This window comes from Cornus florida, unplaced genomic scaffold (assembly GCF_030987335.1).
Source record: "Cornus florida cultivar Cherokee Brave unplaced genomic scaffold, ASM3098733v1 CherokeeBrave_3.0.0_Hap2_Chr06, whole genome shotgun sequence".
Lineage (NCBI taxonomy): Eukaryota > Viridiplantae > Streptophyta > Magnoliopsida > Cornales > Cornaceae > Cornus > Cornus florida.
Genome location: NW_026775576.1, coordinates 92528233 through 92547446, shown reverse-complemented (window position 1 = coordinate 92547446; position 19214 = coordinate 92528233). Strand labels below are relative to the sequence as shown.

The window sequence follows — 19214 nt, the reverse complement described above, 5'->3', positions numbered from 1 at the left end:
TTATTTTCATAAACAAGTTATTAAACGGGTATACGTTAACCCGTTTAATAAACAGGTCAAGTTAGTGTTGAGAGTTTTTGACACGATTATTAAATAGACCGGGTTAGAATTTATTTATTTAATAGAATACTCTTATATCGACACGACACGATTATAACCCACGAACACCAATTTTCACCCCTAAGCATTGCTCATATAATTTTGATTTACCACTTTTATAGATATATAGAGAGCAACTAAAGTGGCCAACTTAAGTATTTATATTATATTGGTAAAAATGCAAAAACCCCCCCTGAACTATCATAAATTCGCATTTTACCCCCCTAAACTACAAAAACGAACAAATCAGTACCACAACTATCAAAATCGTGCAAATTAACCCATGAAACGCAATTCCGGCCACTTTACGGCCGACTTCATTGTAAATTTACAAAATTACCCATTGTAATTATAAAAAAAAATACCCTCAACGCCCCTCTGTTCTCAAGTCCATCTCCATCATCTTCTGTTCTTCTCTCTCTCATTCAAATCTCTCTCTCTCACACACACACACACACTTGCATATACATCGGTGCTAGATAAATGGCACAAATGAGTCTTCCCCAAGGATTCAGGTTCCACCCAACTGACGAGGAACTTGTTGATTACTATCTAAATAGGGAAATAACAGGCAGTGTGATCGAGCTTGAAATCATCCCAGAGGTTGATCTCTACAAATGTGAGCCCTGGGATTTACCAGCTACGTACCTACAAATTTACTTGAATATATATATATATATATATATATATATATATATATATATATATAGAAATATCATTAATTTGATTGACTCTAAATTAAATTGAGTTAAAATCTGATATATATATTTGATTTGATGATGCACATGTATAGATAAGTCATATTTACCTGGCAAAGATATGGAATGGTACTTCTACAGCCCAACGGATAGGAAATACCCAAACGGGTCGAGGACTAACCGGGCAACCAAAGCCGGTTACTGGAAAGCCACCGGAAAAGATCGGGTGGTGCAGTCGGAAAGGAGGCGGGTGGGGATGAAGAAAACACTGATTGCCCGGTTAGTCCTCCACCATGGAACAAAACATTGATTTATTTATAGAATGTGTGATCCTCCGACAAGCTTGTATTCGATCCCATCCCAATTCTTTACTTAAACCACCACCTCCGCAGTGGAACCCCCATCTATGCTTTAATGGCGGCGCTAAAGCAGCGAGGTTGCCTAAGCAGCAACAGTAGCCACACACACACACACACATATATATATATTGACATATATTCCGACCTCTCCACAGCCCATCGCCAGCCCATGCCCGCCATCACCATCGCTGCACCAACAGGCCGAACCAGTCCTCTCCACAGCCCATCGTCACCTATGCTGCCATCACCATCGCTGCACCAGCCACCTCTGATATGATTGGATCAAAACCGGTAGTTTTTTTCATCAATATATATATATATATATATATATATATATATATATATATATTTATATTGATATGTGAGTGTGTGTGGTTACTGTTGCTTTTTTTCATCAATATAAATATATGTAAATATATATATGCGTGTGTGATTGCAAAACTGGTGGTCAACCACCTATCGATCTAAATGCTCCACCGGCTCCGGAGTCATCGAATTTTGCTGGTATGTTTGGTATTTTTGTGCTCTCTTTCTTCTTCTTTTTTCTGTTGATAGATCACAAAATTGAGGGGAAAGGAAGGAGGAATTGACTAATCAGAGAAGCCTCGTGGACGGACGAAGGGAAGTTACAGAACGGGGCTGTGAAGGCTCGCGGCACCAGCGGGAAGGAGAACTCGGGTTTACCTCATTACGTGGCAAAAAAGTCAAAATGAATAAATAAATAATAATATTCATTAGTATTTTAGGGTAATTTAGGAATTAAAAGAAAAAAACAGTCACGTGCTGACCTTGTGGGCCGGAATTGAGTTTCAGGGGTTAATTTGCACGATTTGTGATAGTTGTGGTACTGATTTGTTCATTTTTGTAGTTCAAGGGAGTAAAATGCGGATTCGTAATAGTTTAGAGGGGTTTTTTTACATTTTTGCCTATTATATTTTAATGATATTTGTGCAGATTACTTTAACTTGCTTGTCAAATTGAATTAATTAAGGCCATTGATAACTTAGGTTAGATTCTTTCTCTTCTTCTAAGCCATTTATTTTGATAAATAAACTAAACTAATCAACTTACAATTATCTTTCTAATTTATTTTTTCTTTAGAGGGGGAAGAGTAGAGAGGGAAAGGAATACATTGGTAAGTTAAAACACCAATAAATATTTACTATAACTACAATAGTACGTTATACAACACCGAGGGGTGTTATGCCCACACTATTTTGACACACTGAATATCTACTTCTAAAACACTCATTTTCTGCCTGTGATGTGTTTTGCTCGCCAGCCAATGAGACCGGCCATGTGGCAACCGCACGAGGAGGGCTTTGGGTAGCCAAATGGGTACCAAACTGGCCACTTTTCTATTATTGCGGATGCTCTAAGAGTCCACATTGAAACAAGCGTGCGTGACTCTAAAGAAGCAAGTCCCCAAATGTTGCAGGCACATTTTAGTTTTGGGCCACGTTTGTCACACCATGCTCGTTTGGTGGGTGCCGAGTACTAGGGAGCCAATTTATTCTATTATCTAGGATTTTAGTGCTTAATAATACTCATGAATCTCGATGATCACTTAAATACTCTCTCCGCACTAGCGAGTATATTTGTCGTGTTTACTCGAGCGAGTACATCTTCCTTTCAGCTTCCTCAGTATCCATAAATATATTGACAGCTAGGTTCACCGGGAAACACACACATTTATATATACCACACAATACAGCAGTTCCGAAAGCCCTCACGACGACTGATATTTCTCTATCTAAAAGTCTCTGTTTTTGTTCATTTGTAACTTCTAGGGTTCGTTGACTACCCTTATTCAATGGAGGTCGAAACCCAAACACTTTCGAACTTCGACCTCAAGTCCAAACCACTGTTTTCTTACTCAGTTAACGACGCTACGGACCCATCGGAGCTCCATTCTCTGGATTTCCGGAGCTCCGAAATGCAAGAATCGCTGGCATCTGACGCACTAACTAGTGACGGCTTCGAATCTCTGGTGGCGTTGAACTCCCTCTCGGAATCTCCGGCTACCGGCGGTCAGGGACGCCACACCTCCAAAATTGCTCTGGTTTCGGATATAAACGCCGGATTGTCGGCGGATGAAGAGCAGGAATGCGAGAGCTCTGTGCCGGACGTTGCTCTGAGTCCCACCGGTAAACCGGCGAGTTCGAAGTCCACCGCTGCGATGAAGGTGCAGAAGGTTTACCGAAGTTACCGGACCCGGCGCATGTTAGCAGACTCCGCTGTAGTAGCAGAGGAGCTCTGGTATATTCGTACTTTTCTGTGTGTATAAGTATATATATTTTCTTTTAGTATGTTTAGAACTTTAAAAAACTAAATAGCAATGATGTTGATTTTGAAGGTGGCAAGCAATCGACTATGCTCGGTTGAATCACAGTACAATCTCCTTCTTCAATTTCTTGAAACCAGAGACTGCTATTTCGCGGTGGAATCGAATCAGCTTGAATGCTTCTAAGGTGTGGTTCTTCTTAATTTTGTATTTGATTTTGATTTTGATTTGAGCCAGAGCAAAATTACTGCAACAAATTTAAGTACATACAGTTGATTTTATAGCTATTTTTCCCCCTTTTGTATTCAGAAAAAAATATTTGTCACTCTTGAGCAAGTTTTGTTGTCATGTTGGATTGTTTGGCAGGTGGGAAAGGGATTGTCAAAAGACGCCAAAGCACAAAAATTGGCTTTTCAGCATTGGATTGAAGCTGTAATTACTTACTCCTTGACCTTGTGTCCTCCTTTCCTTTTACATTCCCCTTTTTTGGGTTATACTCACCATGCCCTTTAAATGTATCAGCTGGTAATTCTTGGTTTACTTTGTGTGAATTGTAGATTGATCCAAGGCATCGTTATGGCCATAGCTTGCATTTGTATTACGAGGAATGGTGTAAAGATGATGCTGGCCAGCCATTCTTTTACTGGTAAGAGAGGTTTGCTTCTACTGGTCAGTCATGATTCTATGTTCATATTTCAGCAGAGTTGCAAATTTCTAGCCTTCTAGGTTTAAATGCTCAATTTGTAGCATAACTTGTGTGGTCAATGGTAATAAAGACACCATAGTTTATCAATGATGTTGAATCTGCTGCAAGAGTGGTTCTATGCTATATAAAGAAATAGTGGGTGTTAAAAACCACATATTTTACATGTTTTCTTCTGTAATTCTCTTTTGCATAATTTAATGAGTAAGACTATCAAAAGAACCCTCTCATGTCAACACCATGAGCTCAGTTTCTGAGATCTGTCTTTTAAGAAATCTCTTAATTTAACAATCAACAAAGAGAGCTCATGGCTCCTGTCATGAGAGGGCTCTTTTGATAGCCTTGCACTAATTTAATTTTGTATGCCATACCAAAAAGAAATGGTGAATCCATAAAATCAATTATTTTATCAATCATTTTATTGATGCCTTTTATTGGCAGCTGGCAATATGGTAAAACTGGCATATAAATGCAGAACAATTTACTTGAATGTCATCTCTATGCCATTTATGATTTGTCATTAGATGGGAAATATGCTGCAATTTCGTAACACCTGGGAAGTATAATATCAAAGTAGGTCATGCATTGGTTGATAAGAAGTAAATACAAATTTGGACACATGCCAGCAGCAATGCAAATGAAAATGGATGCTAGTTAAAGTTGGATACATTTGGAATGAAGTCCTTGTATCCAAAGATTTGGGGCTTGGTGGTTCCAATACTTAGATGCATAATTGCACCCAATACACGTACCCTAGTCAATGTTGAATGGTAGTAAACCTTGTTATTTCAACTTGCAGGTTGGATATTGGAGATGGCAAAGAGGTTGAACTCAAACAATGCCCGAGGTCAAAGCTGCGCCAACAATGTATCAAATACCTTGGACCCGTACGTGCTCTATGAACCATTTATGCAGAAGTTTGAAATTCAAGCTGTACAACTGATTTCATTGTATAATTTTTTGATTAAAATGTTCACATTGTATTTATGCAATGCTAACATAGTGCATTGTTAATTTTTACTGAAACAGCAAGAGAGAGATCACTACGAATATATTGTTGTTGAAGGGAAAATAATACACAAACAATCAAAAGGGTTTCTAGATACGAACAAGGGATTTCAAAGGACAAAATGGATATTTGTAATGAGCACCTCAAAAAAACTCTATGCCGGTGAGGTGAGACTTAAAATAAACACCAGAACTAGGTAGTTTTATTCTACTTCGAAGGCTTCCATCGTTGCTTAGAAACTAATGCATTTTTACTACCTTCAGAAAAGTAAAGGAATGTTTCACCATTCGAGTTTCCTTGCGGGAGGGGCCACTTTAGCTGCTGGAAGGCTTGTGGCAGAGGATGGAACACTTAAGGTACCATTCATTATCTAATATTTTATGTTTAATATACTATTAATTGAGATAAAAAAATTTGCTGTATCAAGGTTAAAACATTTTGGGGATACCTGCTGGAGGCTAGTTAAAACTTCTAGGTGGCTCAATACCATTGAAATTCCTTTGAATATTTTACTGTGTTCTTCATTACAGAATTTTTTTTCGTGAATTATGCGTGCCCTTGTTCTCTTGTTTAAAATTCAGAATCACTGGTGTTTATAAATATTGCGAAATTATTTTCCCGTGTTCCTAATTTTGCTGGATAATTACATGATGAAACACGTTCTTTTACTTTTCACTGGGTTCCCTACTGAAATTTAGTTATTGGATGCTGTTCAAACAATTCATGAAATGCTCCTACTTATTTTTTTACCTTGGCAAAATTCTCCTAAGTTTGTAGGTTCTTGAACTTTTCCTTGATGTAATTCTAATTTTGAATCTAAGCTCAACCATGTCCACACCAGCTATGTAATTGATCCTTTCACGGCTGTGCACAAGTTTGAAACGATTTTCAAGTGTCTCCTTGGAATTCTGAAGTGAATCATGCTATTTAACTTATTACAGTTTTTTTTTTTTTTTTTTCAAAAACCAGAATTTCATACAGTGGTGGCGGCATATTTGGGTCTTATACTTTAAAACAAAAGGCCATCAATGTTGCCAATGGCACATCACTCTTTCTGAAAATTTAGTTTAAATTACATTTTTCCTTTGAGAACTACACCGACTTCTATCCATTTCATGCATTGACTTGGTTCTTTTGACTGATTGCAAATAGTTTGTAATTTTTTTTCCTAGTAAATGAAACCAAGATATATTGACAATCCTTCCTAGTTACGGGATGCAGGCATAGGCCTGTTGGCAAATTGACATCAGAGATAATGTCACATTGCTCAACTTTCAACTTTTTATTTTATGTTTTATTTCTGCACAACAGATCTTGATTGTTACTATGTCAATTACCATAGTCAATGAATTACTAACACACCTTACATGTCCATAGTGATTTTCCATTTAAACATTGGTTAACCGTGGCTATCAAATTGACATGCACATCACACATGCATCTATATTCATATCCTCATTCTTGCCTCCATCATCCTCAATTCCTGATTTATTGCTTTTGTTGGTCATAGTATGACCAAGAGAAGTTTGAGATTGAACAACCCTCAGAAGAAGAAAGCTAGCTGTATGGGGAAATGTTTGATGTCCATGTAAGCAGAAGTAACATGTTTATAAAATATTTATCCTTCGTTCAGTAGGAAGGAAAAATTTTGGATGGAAGGGAGAGAAGAAGGGATGGATGAGACATCCCTAAAGAAGAGATTGCGTCCTTCCCTCTTTTTGTTTGGTTGGATGGAAGAGAAGAGACTAAGCTTACAATTTACTGAGTTCGTTATGAGTGAAAGAAAGAGAAGAGTTTTAATTTAGAATAGTAGTAATTTAGTTTTCTTGTCTAATTTAGGATAGTTATAATTTAAAAGTGATACAATAATCCCACTTGCCTTTCCTTTATTCCGCCCATATTTGGAGGGATGAAAATTTGTAAAGGGGGAAGGGTAATTCATCCCTCCTATTATCCTTTCTCTCCTTGTCTCCTCCTTATCGAACAAACCAAGTTTGTTCCTTCCTTTCTATCTTCCCTCCACACCTCTTCGTTCTTTCTTGCCGAACTAAACATTTAGCAGGAGTCAATCTGTGTTGGATGGTATTGCCATGGAAACTTAAGAAACTGTGAGATTGTATTGTCATGGAAATTTTAAATTCCTTTATAGTATCCTAAGTGCTCTTATTTTAAATATGCTTAAAGGAAAAACAATGGGGAACACATCGAGATGATTGAACTTTCACTTGAGATTTGAAGGCCCACGAGTGGTGGAGATATGCTATTACTTTTTATTCACTTGCAAATTTAATGAAGAGGGACACATGCAATAATTCAAATGTAATCTAGATTGAAGTTGGGATAAATGTTCTTTTCTTTAGCATTTGATCCTTAATTGCTTATTATATATATTTTTTCCAGTCCATCTCTGCTTACAGTGGACATTATCGACCAACCGATGACAGCCTTGATAGCTTTTTATCATTTCTCAAGGAAAATGGAGTCAATCTTGACGAAATTGAGGTATGTCAATCATTTGTTCTGTTTTCTATCTTATTTTACTTCTATAAATCTTTTGATTAGGGTGGGTGTCGGACTGTTTCCAAGAAACTTTGGTTACAAGAAGCCTTTGGGGATGTCAGGAAAGAAACCATAGAATCCAACCACTGCTACACAAACTCATTCTTAATCCTCAAAAATAAGTTTGTAGCCAAATGGTGAAGCAAGATGGTTTGTCACTTCCATATTATCATTGTTATTTGATGATACATTATCCAACTCTTGTTGCAGATACGCAAATCAAATGAGGATTATGAGAACTATGAAGAGAGCAAGTCGACCAAATATATACCTGAACCTTCAACAAATTCAGAATCTCTCCAACCTGATACTCTCGAGGAAGTGAAAAAGGACTTGTCTTCAGAATCAACTGAAGTCACCCAAAGCGAAACAAAAAGCAACTACAAGAGGACTCTATCTGGAGGTCTTCAGAGCCCAAGAGCAGAGGTGCCTAAGAAAGCAATATTGCAAAGAATCAATTCCAAAAAGACTAGGTCATACCAGTTAGGAAACCAGCTTTCGCTAAAATGGTCAACAGGTGCTGGCCCAAGGATTGGTTGTGTTGCTGACTACCCTGTAGAACTGAGAGTACAGGCCCTGGAATTCGTTAACCTCTCCCCAAGATCTCCACCAACACCACACAGGAGGATGGCTGGTCTTGCATCGCCTACTACAGTCCAACCTGCATCGCCTACTACAGTCCAACCTGCATCGCCTACTACAGTCCAACCTGCATCACCTACAGTCCATCCTGCATCCAATCTACATCACGGTAATCCAACTTCAGGTGTCTAACTCTGCATAGACTGCCTTCTATTTCTCAGCTTCCTACCTTGATACTTATAAGAAATGTAAATTTTTATGTTCTGTATGTTGATTCAGTCCTTGTGAACTATATAAAGCCTTATCTTAATTTGCATCTGATTTCTTCACATCATTCCATATTATCTGCTGTAGGTTATACTTTATTTAATTTAAAAAGCAATTTGAGTTGGGAAAATTGGATTATTATAATTCAATTATTTTGCAACAGATAAAGCTGCATATATAAAAGTTCTTTTACGCAGATTGTGTCTTTTACTTGCACCAAAATTGGACTACGGAAGACTAGGAGACTAAATATTTTCAGAGAAAAGAATGAAATTTAGTAGATCAACTGGAGCACATGTTTATGCAATGTGCAAACAAGAAGAATAAAAAACTAAATAATCCTAAACCAAAGGTCTATAGACAACTATTGGACTGTTGACAGTGTGCTTCGAGTCGCTCCACACTAGAAGTGCTGATAGGATCCAAGATCTGGCTTCCATAAACTTGCCATTCACAACCACTCTAAAGGATCTCTTCTGGCCTATGCGGTCGAATGACAAGGTATTTGGGATAACTGTGATAGAGAGTCCCTTCGGCGAGTTCACAAGTGCCTTGTACACTGATTTCTCAGACCCCACATTTGTCACGATCCGATGAAATACTGCAGAGATGGTAGGACTGCGTTTTTTAAGCTGGATGTGCATGGAGGGATAGTTGAGGCCGTCGGTGCCTAGCGCTGGTGGGAAACTGGAGCAGTTGTACAGCTTTTTGCCACCGGTGAGTAAGCGTATGGTCGTGCTGTTGTAACCTTCCTTACAGAGGAAACGAATGTAGAAGCTCATGGAAATGTCATATATGAGGCCGGGGTACAGTGCTTTTGCTGGGTTTATTTGGCCTGAACCAGAACCCAACTCAGCGTCTGCCTGCTTGATCTTCATGGGGGTTGCTGAAGCAAGAAGATGAAATATTGATTTAGAATTATACCGGAGTTTATTATAGAAGTTGAAATATAAGATGTGAGTTTAAAGGGTCTCACCTGTGGTCATAAGAGCGGACTTGATTGCAGCAGGGGACCAGGTGGGATGGAAGCTCTTGACATAGGCTGCAGCACCTGCAACATGTGGGCAAGCCATTGATGTTCCTGATAGTATGTTATATTTCGAGTACCGTTTGTCGTTTGGATCTCCAGTTATAGATGTCAATTGTGAATATCCAGCAAGTATGCTCAATCCTGGTGCTGCAATGTCAGGCTGCATGTCCAACAAAGCTTAGTTAGTTTGTGTGTGTGTGTGTGTGAGAGAGAGAGAGAGAGAGAGAGAGAGAGAGAGATGGTTCACCTTGAGGATGTTGGGAGCCACTAATTGGGGTCCCCTTGATGAGAAGGAAGCAATGAAAGGGGCTGGCATGTAAGCAGCTCTTGACTTGTCTATAACAGCCTTGGCAGTTCTGTAAATTACAACTATAAATGTCAGTAGTCAATGCACTAAAAATTCACACTACTGGACTAAATTAGTCCATTCTTTTGATTAACAGACATCCATCTTCATGAATTCCAAGATATATACTAATGTGCCATGACCAAGCACTCTGTAGATTACATGTATATACTGTTAAATGTAGTAGCAGATCAACATAAATACACACATACAAACATATGTAATTAACATGCATTGCTTATGTGTGTGTATAAAATGCAGGCATGTAACTTTCAGATCATGTTACTTCTCTTGTTGTTCGAGAAGATGATAAATGGAAGGATAACATACTTAGTTGAGTTGATGTACTGATCGATCATTTTACCATCCATAGCAGCGATGTAAGTTGTTGGTATAAGAAAGGTGAAGGCAATGTCTGTTTCCGGATCAATGGAGACGATCGTTCCAGCCCCACCTAAGCCTTTGATGGTGTAATCCTGACCATTTTTTCCAAGGCAATACACTATCTTTCCTGTCACCTTGCTCTGGCTCAAAGTTCCGTAGTCGCAAGCACTGTCATGAATATTTTACATATAGATAAATAGAACTCTTGATGATGAGGAAAATTTGAAATTAGTAAAGTTTCTAATGCATTTGTAGATCACTTGTATCAGAGTTCAATCTCTCTCTATATGAAGGGAATGGCTAGGGCTTAATGCAATTAGAGTTTTATGTGATATATTAAGCTTCTTGTTTGAATTGTTTTTTAGCAATGACCTCAAGAGATAATTAAGCTTTTATGCAAATTATCAAGCAGTTATTAAAGAATTGTGTGTGTGTGTGTGTGTGTGTGTTTTTTTTTTTTTTTTTTTCTTTCCTCTCTCCGGGTAAATAGTAAAGATATAGTGTTGATGATTGAGTCATACCTGGCATTTCCATGACTGCTTCCAGTGAGATTGGATGCTTGAGCTCCATTGGTTAAAGGGTACATTTGTTTTTGAGGTGAAAATGTGTTTACAGAAATTCCCTAACAATCAACCAAAAATAAGATGATTATATATATGTGTGTGTGTGTTTGAGGAGAAATCAAAGAAGCTCAGTCTGAGAGAGAGAGATCAAAAGAGAGAATTATATACTGAAGCTTTCATGCCGTTGCCCAATTTCACATCCGTCCTGATCTGCCGGTCCATGCTACTAGCAGCTACTGTCATGATCCATGGTGCAACATTCTGCACTGAAAATGGAGCAGGCCCTTCATTTCCAGCCGAGCAAGAGGTGAAGATTCCCTTCTTGGCGGCATGGAAGGCTCCAATGGCGATTGGATCCTCGAAGTACACGCCGGCTGCTCCCCCTAGAGAGATTGATATCACGTCGACCCCATCAGCAATGGCGGCGTCGAATCCAGCTAAGATATCCATGTCAGTGCATCCAATACCCCAGCATACTTTGTACATGGCGACGCGTGCTGATGGCACTCCTCCACGTGCAGTCCCTTGGGCAATGCCATACAAGCCCGCGCCCTTGACGGGAACACCAGCAGCCGTGGAGGAAGTGTGTGTGCCATGCCCATCCGTGTCAACCGGTGACAGCTGATCCGTTGGGCTGCCACGGTCCAGATTGTAGCAAGTTGCACCGATGACTTTGCTGTCCAGATTAAGAGGTATGTCATGCAATCCCATGGATTAGTACACCATGATATTACTAAGAGTGGTTAAAGAAAGCAGTAATCTATTTGTTAGTTGTTTATTGATTCATCCATAGTTGAATAAATTTGTTCATGGGACAAAAAATCAGAAGCCTTGAGCCAATAAAAAATTTCATACTAATCTAATATATTATAAATACACATTATAGTTTATACTGTTCTCTGTACATCTGTTTAATTAACATGGTAACATACAGACACAGGCTTACTTGTTGCATCCCGTGAAGTTAACGCCCTTTGCACATTTGCCTTTCCATTTGGATGGGGCAGGGCCATAGCCTTGATCATTGAAACTGGGAGATTGTGTCCAAATTCCTAGAATACAATATCAATGATTGTTAAATACTTATATATATATGTGTGTGTGTGTGTGTGCGCGCGTGTGATTCATTATATGTGATGATGACCTGTATCTAGGACAGCAACAATTATATTGCTCTCTGCTTTAATATTCCTTTTCTTCATTGTCAGAGGCATCCCCAGAAAATCCCATGATCTTGTGGTGTGAAGTTTACGCACAGTGTTTGGAAACACTGACACAACACTCTCTTTCTCTGGAATTTTTTTTGGCATATATAGCAAGAAACATGAATAACATGTTGGGAATTTCGCAAACAAAAATATCACTATTTTTATTAATTGCTGCATGTGTATAATATATACCTGATAATCTTCTTGCCTCGTGAGGCAACAGCTTTGCCACAAACCCATTGAAGCTCTTTCCATAGCTATGTATCTTGGATTCTCTGGCAATTCCTTCACTGAAGTAGAAAGAAAACGAGGGAAAAAGTTAGTCTAACACAAGTACCTTCAGTCGTGTTTTAACACATTTGTTTTAGATTTTAATACGGAGAACTAATGTGTTGAAACACAATTTAAATGCTTTGAAAGTAAAGATAATGATTTTGAAAAGAGATTTCAACACTGTTTAACACATCCGTTCAAGGAGAGGAGCCAGAGAAACTATATAAGCAGATATATATATAAATTGCATGATCATAAGGTTTGGCATGAGAGTAAAGAAAGTAATTGTGATATTTACTCTCCAATTGCCTCTGAAAGTAGGGTGTGGTGTTTTTTTACGGCTGCTATTCCAGCATGATGACGTGGCAGGTCTCCCATGTATACAATGTATGGCTTTTGTCAATCACAGTAGAGTGAGAATTCCCATGTTAGTTCATCAATGCATGATTCATAATTGGGTTTTATATGAAATTTCAATACAAAAAAAATAAATAATAAAAAATAAAATAAAATTGCATACTCTGTTTATTGCTTTACCTTTCTGTCATTGTCATTAGTGGAACCATTTATGAATGTTGCAACTAGACATAGATTGAAGAAGAGAGACAGTAGTAAGTTTTCCCAAATCTTCATGGCTTATAATTTTCTCCTTCTTTGTAAATATATATATATGTGTGTGTGTGTGTGTGTGTATCTCACTTTGTGTGATGTGATAGGGATTGGCAGATTGTTAGTATTAATACCCCGAGGAGAGAGAGAGCATTTTGTGTTCCTATAATGTTGGAACGGCTTACACTAATTAGTAAAAGAGTGAGATTTTGACTGAGCACGAAAAAACTGAGAGATTGATGGCTTCCATTTTGGATCTCTAATAAGGCATGACTAGATTTGTGTTTTTTCGGAAATTCTTGACTAGATTTAGTCCATCACCAAAGGTATGGGTTTTCAAAATCAGACTTTTTCGTTCCTTTGGCTCCAAATGCCATGCATGCTGGTCTTAATTTTAATTAATTTTTATATTTATTTATTTATTAAATTTTTTTTTTGGAAAAAAAAAAAAAATCTTCTAGGCTACCAATGACATGTTAGCTAGATAATAATAATAATAATAATAATAAATAAATAAATAAATAAATAAATAAATTTTGCTATTTTCAACCACATCATAAATCAATTCACTAAATTTGAAGCTAGAGATACATTATTGTTGTTTTTGTTTTATAAAACTTTATTTATTTTTCTAATTAATCCGTAATTTATAAATTGCCAAAACTACAAGGAAAAATAAAATTGAATTTCTAGTCGAGGTGGTCAGAGTTTGAGCTGCCTAACTGCCCTTCGGGCATCTCAAATGCACTCTTCGAATTCAGGCTCTTTGAATTTGTCACATCAGCATTTTTTCATAGCCACGTCAGCATAATTCCTATAGCCACGTCAGCGTTTTAAAATCTTCAAATTTTAGCTATCGGATGTACTCCAATAGTGCATTTTCGCTCTTCAAAAATATTAATATTTTTTAAATTTTTAATAAATTTTATTTTTTAACTTTTTCCTAACGACTATATTTTTAAAACGGCTATATGATAAAAAAATTTTAAACAATATACTACTATGAAAGGTTTTTTTTTCTAAATAAATAAATATATATATATATAATGAATTTTTTCAAAAAAAAATTCAAAAAATAGGTTATTGTGCCAATATTGCCGTTAAGGCACTATTTGGCTAACCCAAACAGTGCCTAAAACGGCTATATGTCGGTAGGAATATTTTAAAATGTAATTTTTTTTTTTTAAAAAAAACACTTTTATCTATTTTTTTTTTTAACTTTTTTTGCCCAAAAAACCAAACAGTGCCTTAATGGCTCTTTGGTTCAATTATTTTGAGGAAAAAAAAGAAAAAAGAAAAAAAAAACAAATCAAAATCAGCCAAAAAAACTGATTTTTTCTTTTTTTTTTTTTTTTTTTTTTCAGGCAAACATGCCCTACCAAACAGTGTATAATGAATTTTTTCATAAAAAAATTCAAAAAATAGGTTATTGTGCCAATATAGCCGTTAAGGCACTGTTTGGCTAACCCAAACAGTGCCTAAAACGGCTATATGTCAGTAGGAATATTTTAAAAAACAAATTTTTTTTAAAAAAAAAACACTTTTATCTATTTTTTTTTTTTTTAACTTTTTTTGCCCAAAAAAGCCTTTAAGGCACTGTTTGGGTCAGCCAAACAGTACCTTAACGACTCTTTGCTTCAATTATTTTGAAGAAAAAAAAGAAAAAAGACTAAAATCAGCCAAAAAAACTGTTTTTTTCTTCTTCTTTTTTTCAGGCATACATGCCCTACCAAACAGTGTTTTAGGCTAAAACACTGTTTGGCCCAGAATTAAAAAAAAAAAGAAAAAAAAGAAAACTGATGTGGGCCCACATGGCAGGCTTGCGAATCGCCAACAGGGTCGCGGAATACCGCGACCCATTCCGCTATCCAATGGGTGGGGCCCAATTTTTGGCTATCCCATTGGAGCAGGCCAATCTTCAAATATGGCCTAAAATCATCGGAATTGTGTCCATTGGACCTGCTCTTATAAACCCAACACCTTTTCCAATTGAAACCATCGAAACCATCGTGGACAAGAACCCTAACATTCTCCTCCAATTCGCAACAAGGGCCCCACCATGGCACCCCTATAAGAACCTGTCCCGCACCCCCTACCCAAGCCGGATCAAGGACTTTGCTCCAAAATTACTTGTAAGTGATTGGACGCTTGTCATTTGACCCATAAGTTTAAACCGTTTAGTGGGGTTAGGGATTAGAAGTTATTAGATGTTATTATGCGGCTTGTGCCTATATATACCCAAAATTCTCCTTATCTGTATTCGACGTGAAATAAGAATCTCTAACACCTATCTTATACTATACTAAGTTGAGGTGCTGAAACTAAGATTTGACAAGCCTTGGATTATTTTGAAGGCTAGACGTGTCTTTAACAATGATACAATATCCAAAGTAAAAAAAATAAATTTGATTAACCTTCCCAAATAAAAAAATAATAAATAAAATTCCGAATTTCATTTTACCTTCTGCTAAAAAATGGCTTTCGGTGTAAAATTATCTGTACCTTTTCATTGACACGTCATGAGATTAATCAAGTGAAATGTTATCCAGAACCCCTCTTATCACTGTAAATTTATAATACTCTTCAAAAATTGAGGTAAATATAATTCTAGAAAATGATGCTTATATGAAATATTTTTTGTGACATCATATATATTACATTTTATTGGCTCTTCTTAACTTCATCTTTATCTCATGAAACGTATAAATTGAAAGGAGGCTTATTGGATTAGATTTTCACCACTTACTACATGATTTTAAAGTGTTGACTTGCTCTAATTTGGGGGTAGTTAAATTCATAATCATGTTTTCCCTGGGGTGTGTAATCGTGAAACATAGGACTAGAATTTAAGTCTGCTGACAAGGGGATTTACTTTATGAAATCAAATGAAACTTAGCATACTCTTCAATTATTTTCTAAATCCATAAAATTTATGTTGTATAACAAGGTAAAATTGAATCCATAATTAATATTTGTGATATATATTCATGACGTGCAACATTACTCATAGATTCCATGTTTGGATTTATATAACCATAAAGTCAATACAAGACAATTACTGCAACTATCAAAGAGAATGAAAGCACATGAACACACATTATATATATCACAAACATTTTGATTGACATTTGACAGACTTTAATATACAATATTGAACTATTGCTGAACAAATATAGAAGAAACCATGCGTCAAGGGAGAGAAAAAAATACACACATATATATATAACCAAATATATATATGGATAGCCAATTGAATAACCCATCTACCAAATATCTGTACAGATAACATACATCAAGGATGACCAGCTAGGCATGCTGGTTAATTTTGCTTCACCAATACTTTAGGTCACCAGAAGATCACATGTGAATTGAGAGTAATTCACGAACCTCCATTGGATCAATGCATATATATATATATATATATATATATATATATTTGATCACTATATGTTAATTTGCAGTAATATGCAAATTTAGGGTTACATATGCTATTGACTAAAATAATTGTATTCAATTATCTACATGTGGTGGTGTGGACCATGATGATGCCTTCCTTTCTCGAACCAACACCGGTAGACCTCCGGTGAACGTGGCGGTGAGCCCGGGAGAGAAGAGGGGTCTCTGATATGTCGTCACTAATTCGAAATGGAATCGCCGTAGCAACGAAAGTGTCACAATCTTAAGCTCCACCAGAGACATTTCCTTGCCCAAACACACCCTATGTCCAGCTTGAAAAACTGGGTACTTAAAAGGGTTCTCTTGAAAGAAAACACCATCTTTCAACCATCTTTCTGGTTTGAATTCCAAGCAATCTGGTCCCCAAATCTCTTCCATTCGGCCCATCGCGTAGGGATGGTAAGTCACCCTTGTCCCTCTCTTCACAAATGTTCCATCCGGTAAAAGATCATCTTCTACACAGAACTTGGAATCAAATTGTATTGGCGGGTAGAGTCTCATACTTTCATGCACTACAGCTTCCAAGTAGTGAAGTTCTCGCAGTTGTTCAACACTTGTGAGCTCTTGGTTGTGTCCAATGACTCGATCAGCCTCAGCCAGGATGGCTGACTCGACGTCCGGGTGGTTGGGGAGCAACCAGAAGAGGCTAGTCAAGGCTGAAGCAACCGTGTCGCGGCCGGCTAAGAGGAAGCTTATCACAATATCTCTCAAGTAGGTTTGGTCATTTATGGTGCCCATGAATCGTGAGAGAAGATCATTTTGGGTAGAGTAGCTCATTTTTCGCCTTTGCCTTATCACCTCTTGTGCTAAAATGTTGATCATCTTGATGGCTTCTCTCAGCTTCTTCTCTGACCCCAAATTCAACATCCTTTTGATCTTCCAAATCATGGGTGACGCGGCCATGGCTCGTTGAGCTGACAATTTTGATGCGAGATCAAACGAGACTGCAAATTCCGACATGGGCAGTGACAAGTTCAAGCACTTGGGGTCCAAACCAAACGAAAATTTACAAATGCCATCGAACGAAAATCTCCTAAAAACGTCTTGTAAATCGAGCACACCGTCTCCTTTTCCCGCCACAGATGATAAAAGAGGGATGAGGCGGCGGTGAATCTCGTAGCTGACAACCTCAAACGCGTACATGCGAATCGAGAGCCTACCGAGCTCTAGGCTCGCCATTTTCTTCTGAAACCTCCACAATTCTCCGTCCACGTTGAAAATGCCCCTACCCAAGAAGTCACCCAAGATTGCTGAGAAGGGCTTGCCCTTTGGGTAGTTCTCAAATCTTGTTTTGAGCATGTACTCAACGTTGTCGGGATTCGCAGTGATGGTGTTCCCGAGCACATGTACATGAATGGTTCGAGTCGGAGAGTTTTGGAGGAGATGTGTGTACCAATCACACAGATTATCAAATTGGACCGACCAACCCGATGTTACATAGGTGTGACAAATTTCACAGTTGCACCATAGCCTTAGTCTCACTAAGTAGAACAAGAGAGAGAAGATGGTGAGAGAGAAGATAAGGAAGCTAAAGGAGGTATGAAAACACCAGGAAGCAGCTTCAGACTCCATAGATGAACTTTGATGGATGAAGATCAAATAATCAAGAAACCAAAGAGAGAGACACACAGAGAGACAATTCTATGTTTTATAATGTTAGGAACAGTGTGGGACTATATAGTCTAGGTTGATAGGTGTATACTTGGTTTTAATTAATTGAACAAATACATTATACATACATACATACATATGCCATATATGTATAACAGACAAAAATGAAAGAAAAAAAGATGAATAAATTAAATCAATCTAAGAGCATGGATACCGCGTGGTGAAGTACAAAGTCAGTCCAGCAGAGGGAGGCAGGCATCTTGTGGGATCACGTAATGTAGTTTTGTACACATTCAGCCACGTGCTTTTATTCGTTTTATGTAGTTTTGTACACATTCTGCCACCTACTACAACTGTGTGAAAATGGGCAGTTCAGTGAGAGTGGCCAATAATGGGACATGTGTAACATGTTCAATGGGGTTCATGGTCCAGTATCACTCATGTCCCTAACTTGGTCTCCCGAGGTACCCCAAGAACCAGTTCTCATCAGTCTCTCTCACCCACACATACACAACACACAGTAACCTTTTTGCTCACGTGTAAGAAACAGCATTCCACCTACTACATGAAAAATAAATTTGGTATTAGGATGCAAGTATATATAAATCTGTGGTTAGTAGTTATAGCACACAAATCACACAATAGAAAATATTATGTGAGATTTATTTGGGCAACCTCAAATTTGGTGAAATTTTGACTAGCAATTTTCCAATAACATCAAGAATACCATATAATGAATTTGGATTCCACATTCATAGTGAAAAAGTGGGTTTTTAAGATCTTTGAAAAATCTCTGTATTAAATCAAGTCGTTTGATCACGGGATTTTGATGAAGGATTTATGAGCACAAGAGATGTGGTGCGGAACTAGGATGAACATATACATATACATACATATATATATACATACATACATATATATATATATATATATATATATATATATATATTTATGTCTATATAAAGTCAGTTCCAATAACTGTGATTGGAATAAATGCATTAATTGAGTGTTCTTATATCACAAGAGTAATGTTGATCATGTACCTTTTTTACTAAGAAACAAAGGAGGTTTGGGCACATATGGTGAGGGAGATATTGTTGTTAATTGAATTAACTACATTCAACACCCTTTTGCTGAAAATGAACGCCATGTCCTCTTTGATTAATTTGTGCTA

General features: G+C 37.3%; 4 protein-coding genes across 4 annotated transcripts; 2 read left to right on the top strand and 2 right to left on the bottom strand.

Moving 5' to 3' along the window:
- Positions 1–582: 582 nt before the first annotated feature.
- On the top strand, positions 583–2120 carry LOC132314600 (NAC domain-containing protein 54-like). The gene is made up of 3 exons (XM_059813441.1): positions 583–718; positions 893–1076; positions 2111–2120. The coding sequence occupies exons 1-3, from the start codon at positions 583–585 to the stop codon at positions 2118–2120; spliced, it is 330 nt and encodes a 109-aa protein (XP_059669424.1).
- A 615-nt stretch (positions 2121–2735) lies between these two features.
- On the top strand, positions 2736–8622 carry LOC132312919 (IQ domain-containing protein IQM3-like). The gene is made up of 9 exons (XM_059811482.1): positions 2736–3415; positions 3513–3627; positions 3807–3872; positions 3998–4086; positions 4943–5030; positions 5173–5319; positions 5416–5508; positions 7553–7654; positions 7922–8622. Exons 1-9 carry the CDS (start codon positions 2970–2972, stop codon positions 8483–8485), a joined length of 1710 nt encoding a protein of 569 aa, XP_059667465.1. The 5' UTR covers positions 2736–2969; the 3' UTR covers positions 8486–8622.
- A 200-nt stretch (positions 8623–8822) lies between these two features.
- LOC132314599 (subtilisin-like protease SBT4.15) lies at positions 8823–12997 on the bottom strand. The gene is made up of 11 exons (XM_059813440.1): positions 12902–12997; positions 12663–12757; positions 12284–12381; positions 12028–12174; positions 11830–11935; positions 11052–11559; positions 10842–10942; positions 10267–10488; positions 9838–9946; positions 9537–9750; positions 8823–9446 (listed from the first exon to the last, which is right to left on the bottom strand). The coding sequence occupies exons 1-11, from the start codon at positions 12995–12997 to the stop codon at positions 8902–8904; spliced, it is 2241 nt and encodes a 746-aa protein (XP_059669423.1). The 3' UTR covers positions 8823–8901.
- Positions 12998–16072: 3075 nt separating this feature from the next.
- Positions 16073–18222, bottom strand: LOC132312920 (cytochrome P450 94C1-like). Its single transcript, XM_059811484.1, has one exon. It carries the CDS (start codon positions 17999–18001, stop codon positions 16484–16486), a length of 1518 nt encoding a protein of 505 aa, XP_059667467.1. The 5' UTR covers positions 18002–18222; the 3' UTR covers positions 16073–16483.
- Between the last annotated feature and the right edge of the window lie 992 nt (positions 18223–19214).

Coding starts and splice junctions, on each gene's coding strand:
- LOC132314600 (XM_059813441.1), top strand. CDS start 583: ATGGCACAAATGAGTCTTCCCCAAGGATTCAGGTTCCACCCAACTGAC. Junction 719..892: donor AGAGGTTGATCTCTACAAAT/GTGAGCCCTGGG, acceptor GCACATGTATAG/ATAAGTCATATTTACCTGGC.
- LOC132312919 (XM_059811482.1), top strand. CDS start 2,970: ATGGAGGTCGAAACCCAAACACTTTCGAACTTCGACCTCAAGTCCAAA. Junction 3,416..3,512: donor GTAGTAGCAGAGGAGCTCTG/GTATATTCGTAC, acceptor TTGATTTTGAAG/GTGGCAAGCAATCGACTATG. Junction 7,655..7,921: donor TCAATCTTGACGAAATTGAG/GTATGTCAATCA, acceptor CTCTTGTTGCAG/ATACGCAAATCAAATGAGGA.
- LOC132314599 (XM_059813440.1), bottom strand. CDS start 12,997: ATGAAGATTTGGGAAAACTTACTACTGTCTCTCTTCTTCAATCTATGT. Junction 12,175..12,283: donor CGAGGCAAGAAGATTATCAG/GTATATATTATA, acceptor AAAAAATTCCAG/AGAAAGAGAGTGTTGTGTCA. Junction 11,936..12,027: donor TGTTGCTGTCCTAGATACAG/GTCATCATCACA, acceptor ATTGTATTCTAG/GAATTTGGACACAATCTCCC.
- LOC132312920 (XM_059811484.1), bottom strand. CDS start 18,001: ATGGAGTCTGAAGCTGCTTCCTGGTGTTTTCATACCTCCTTTAGCTTC.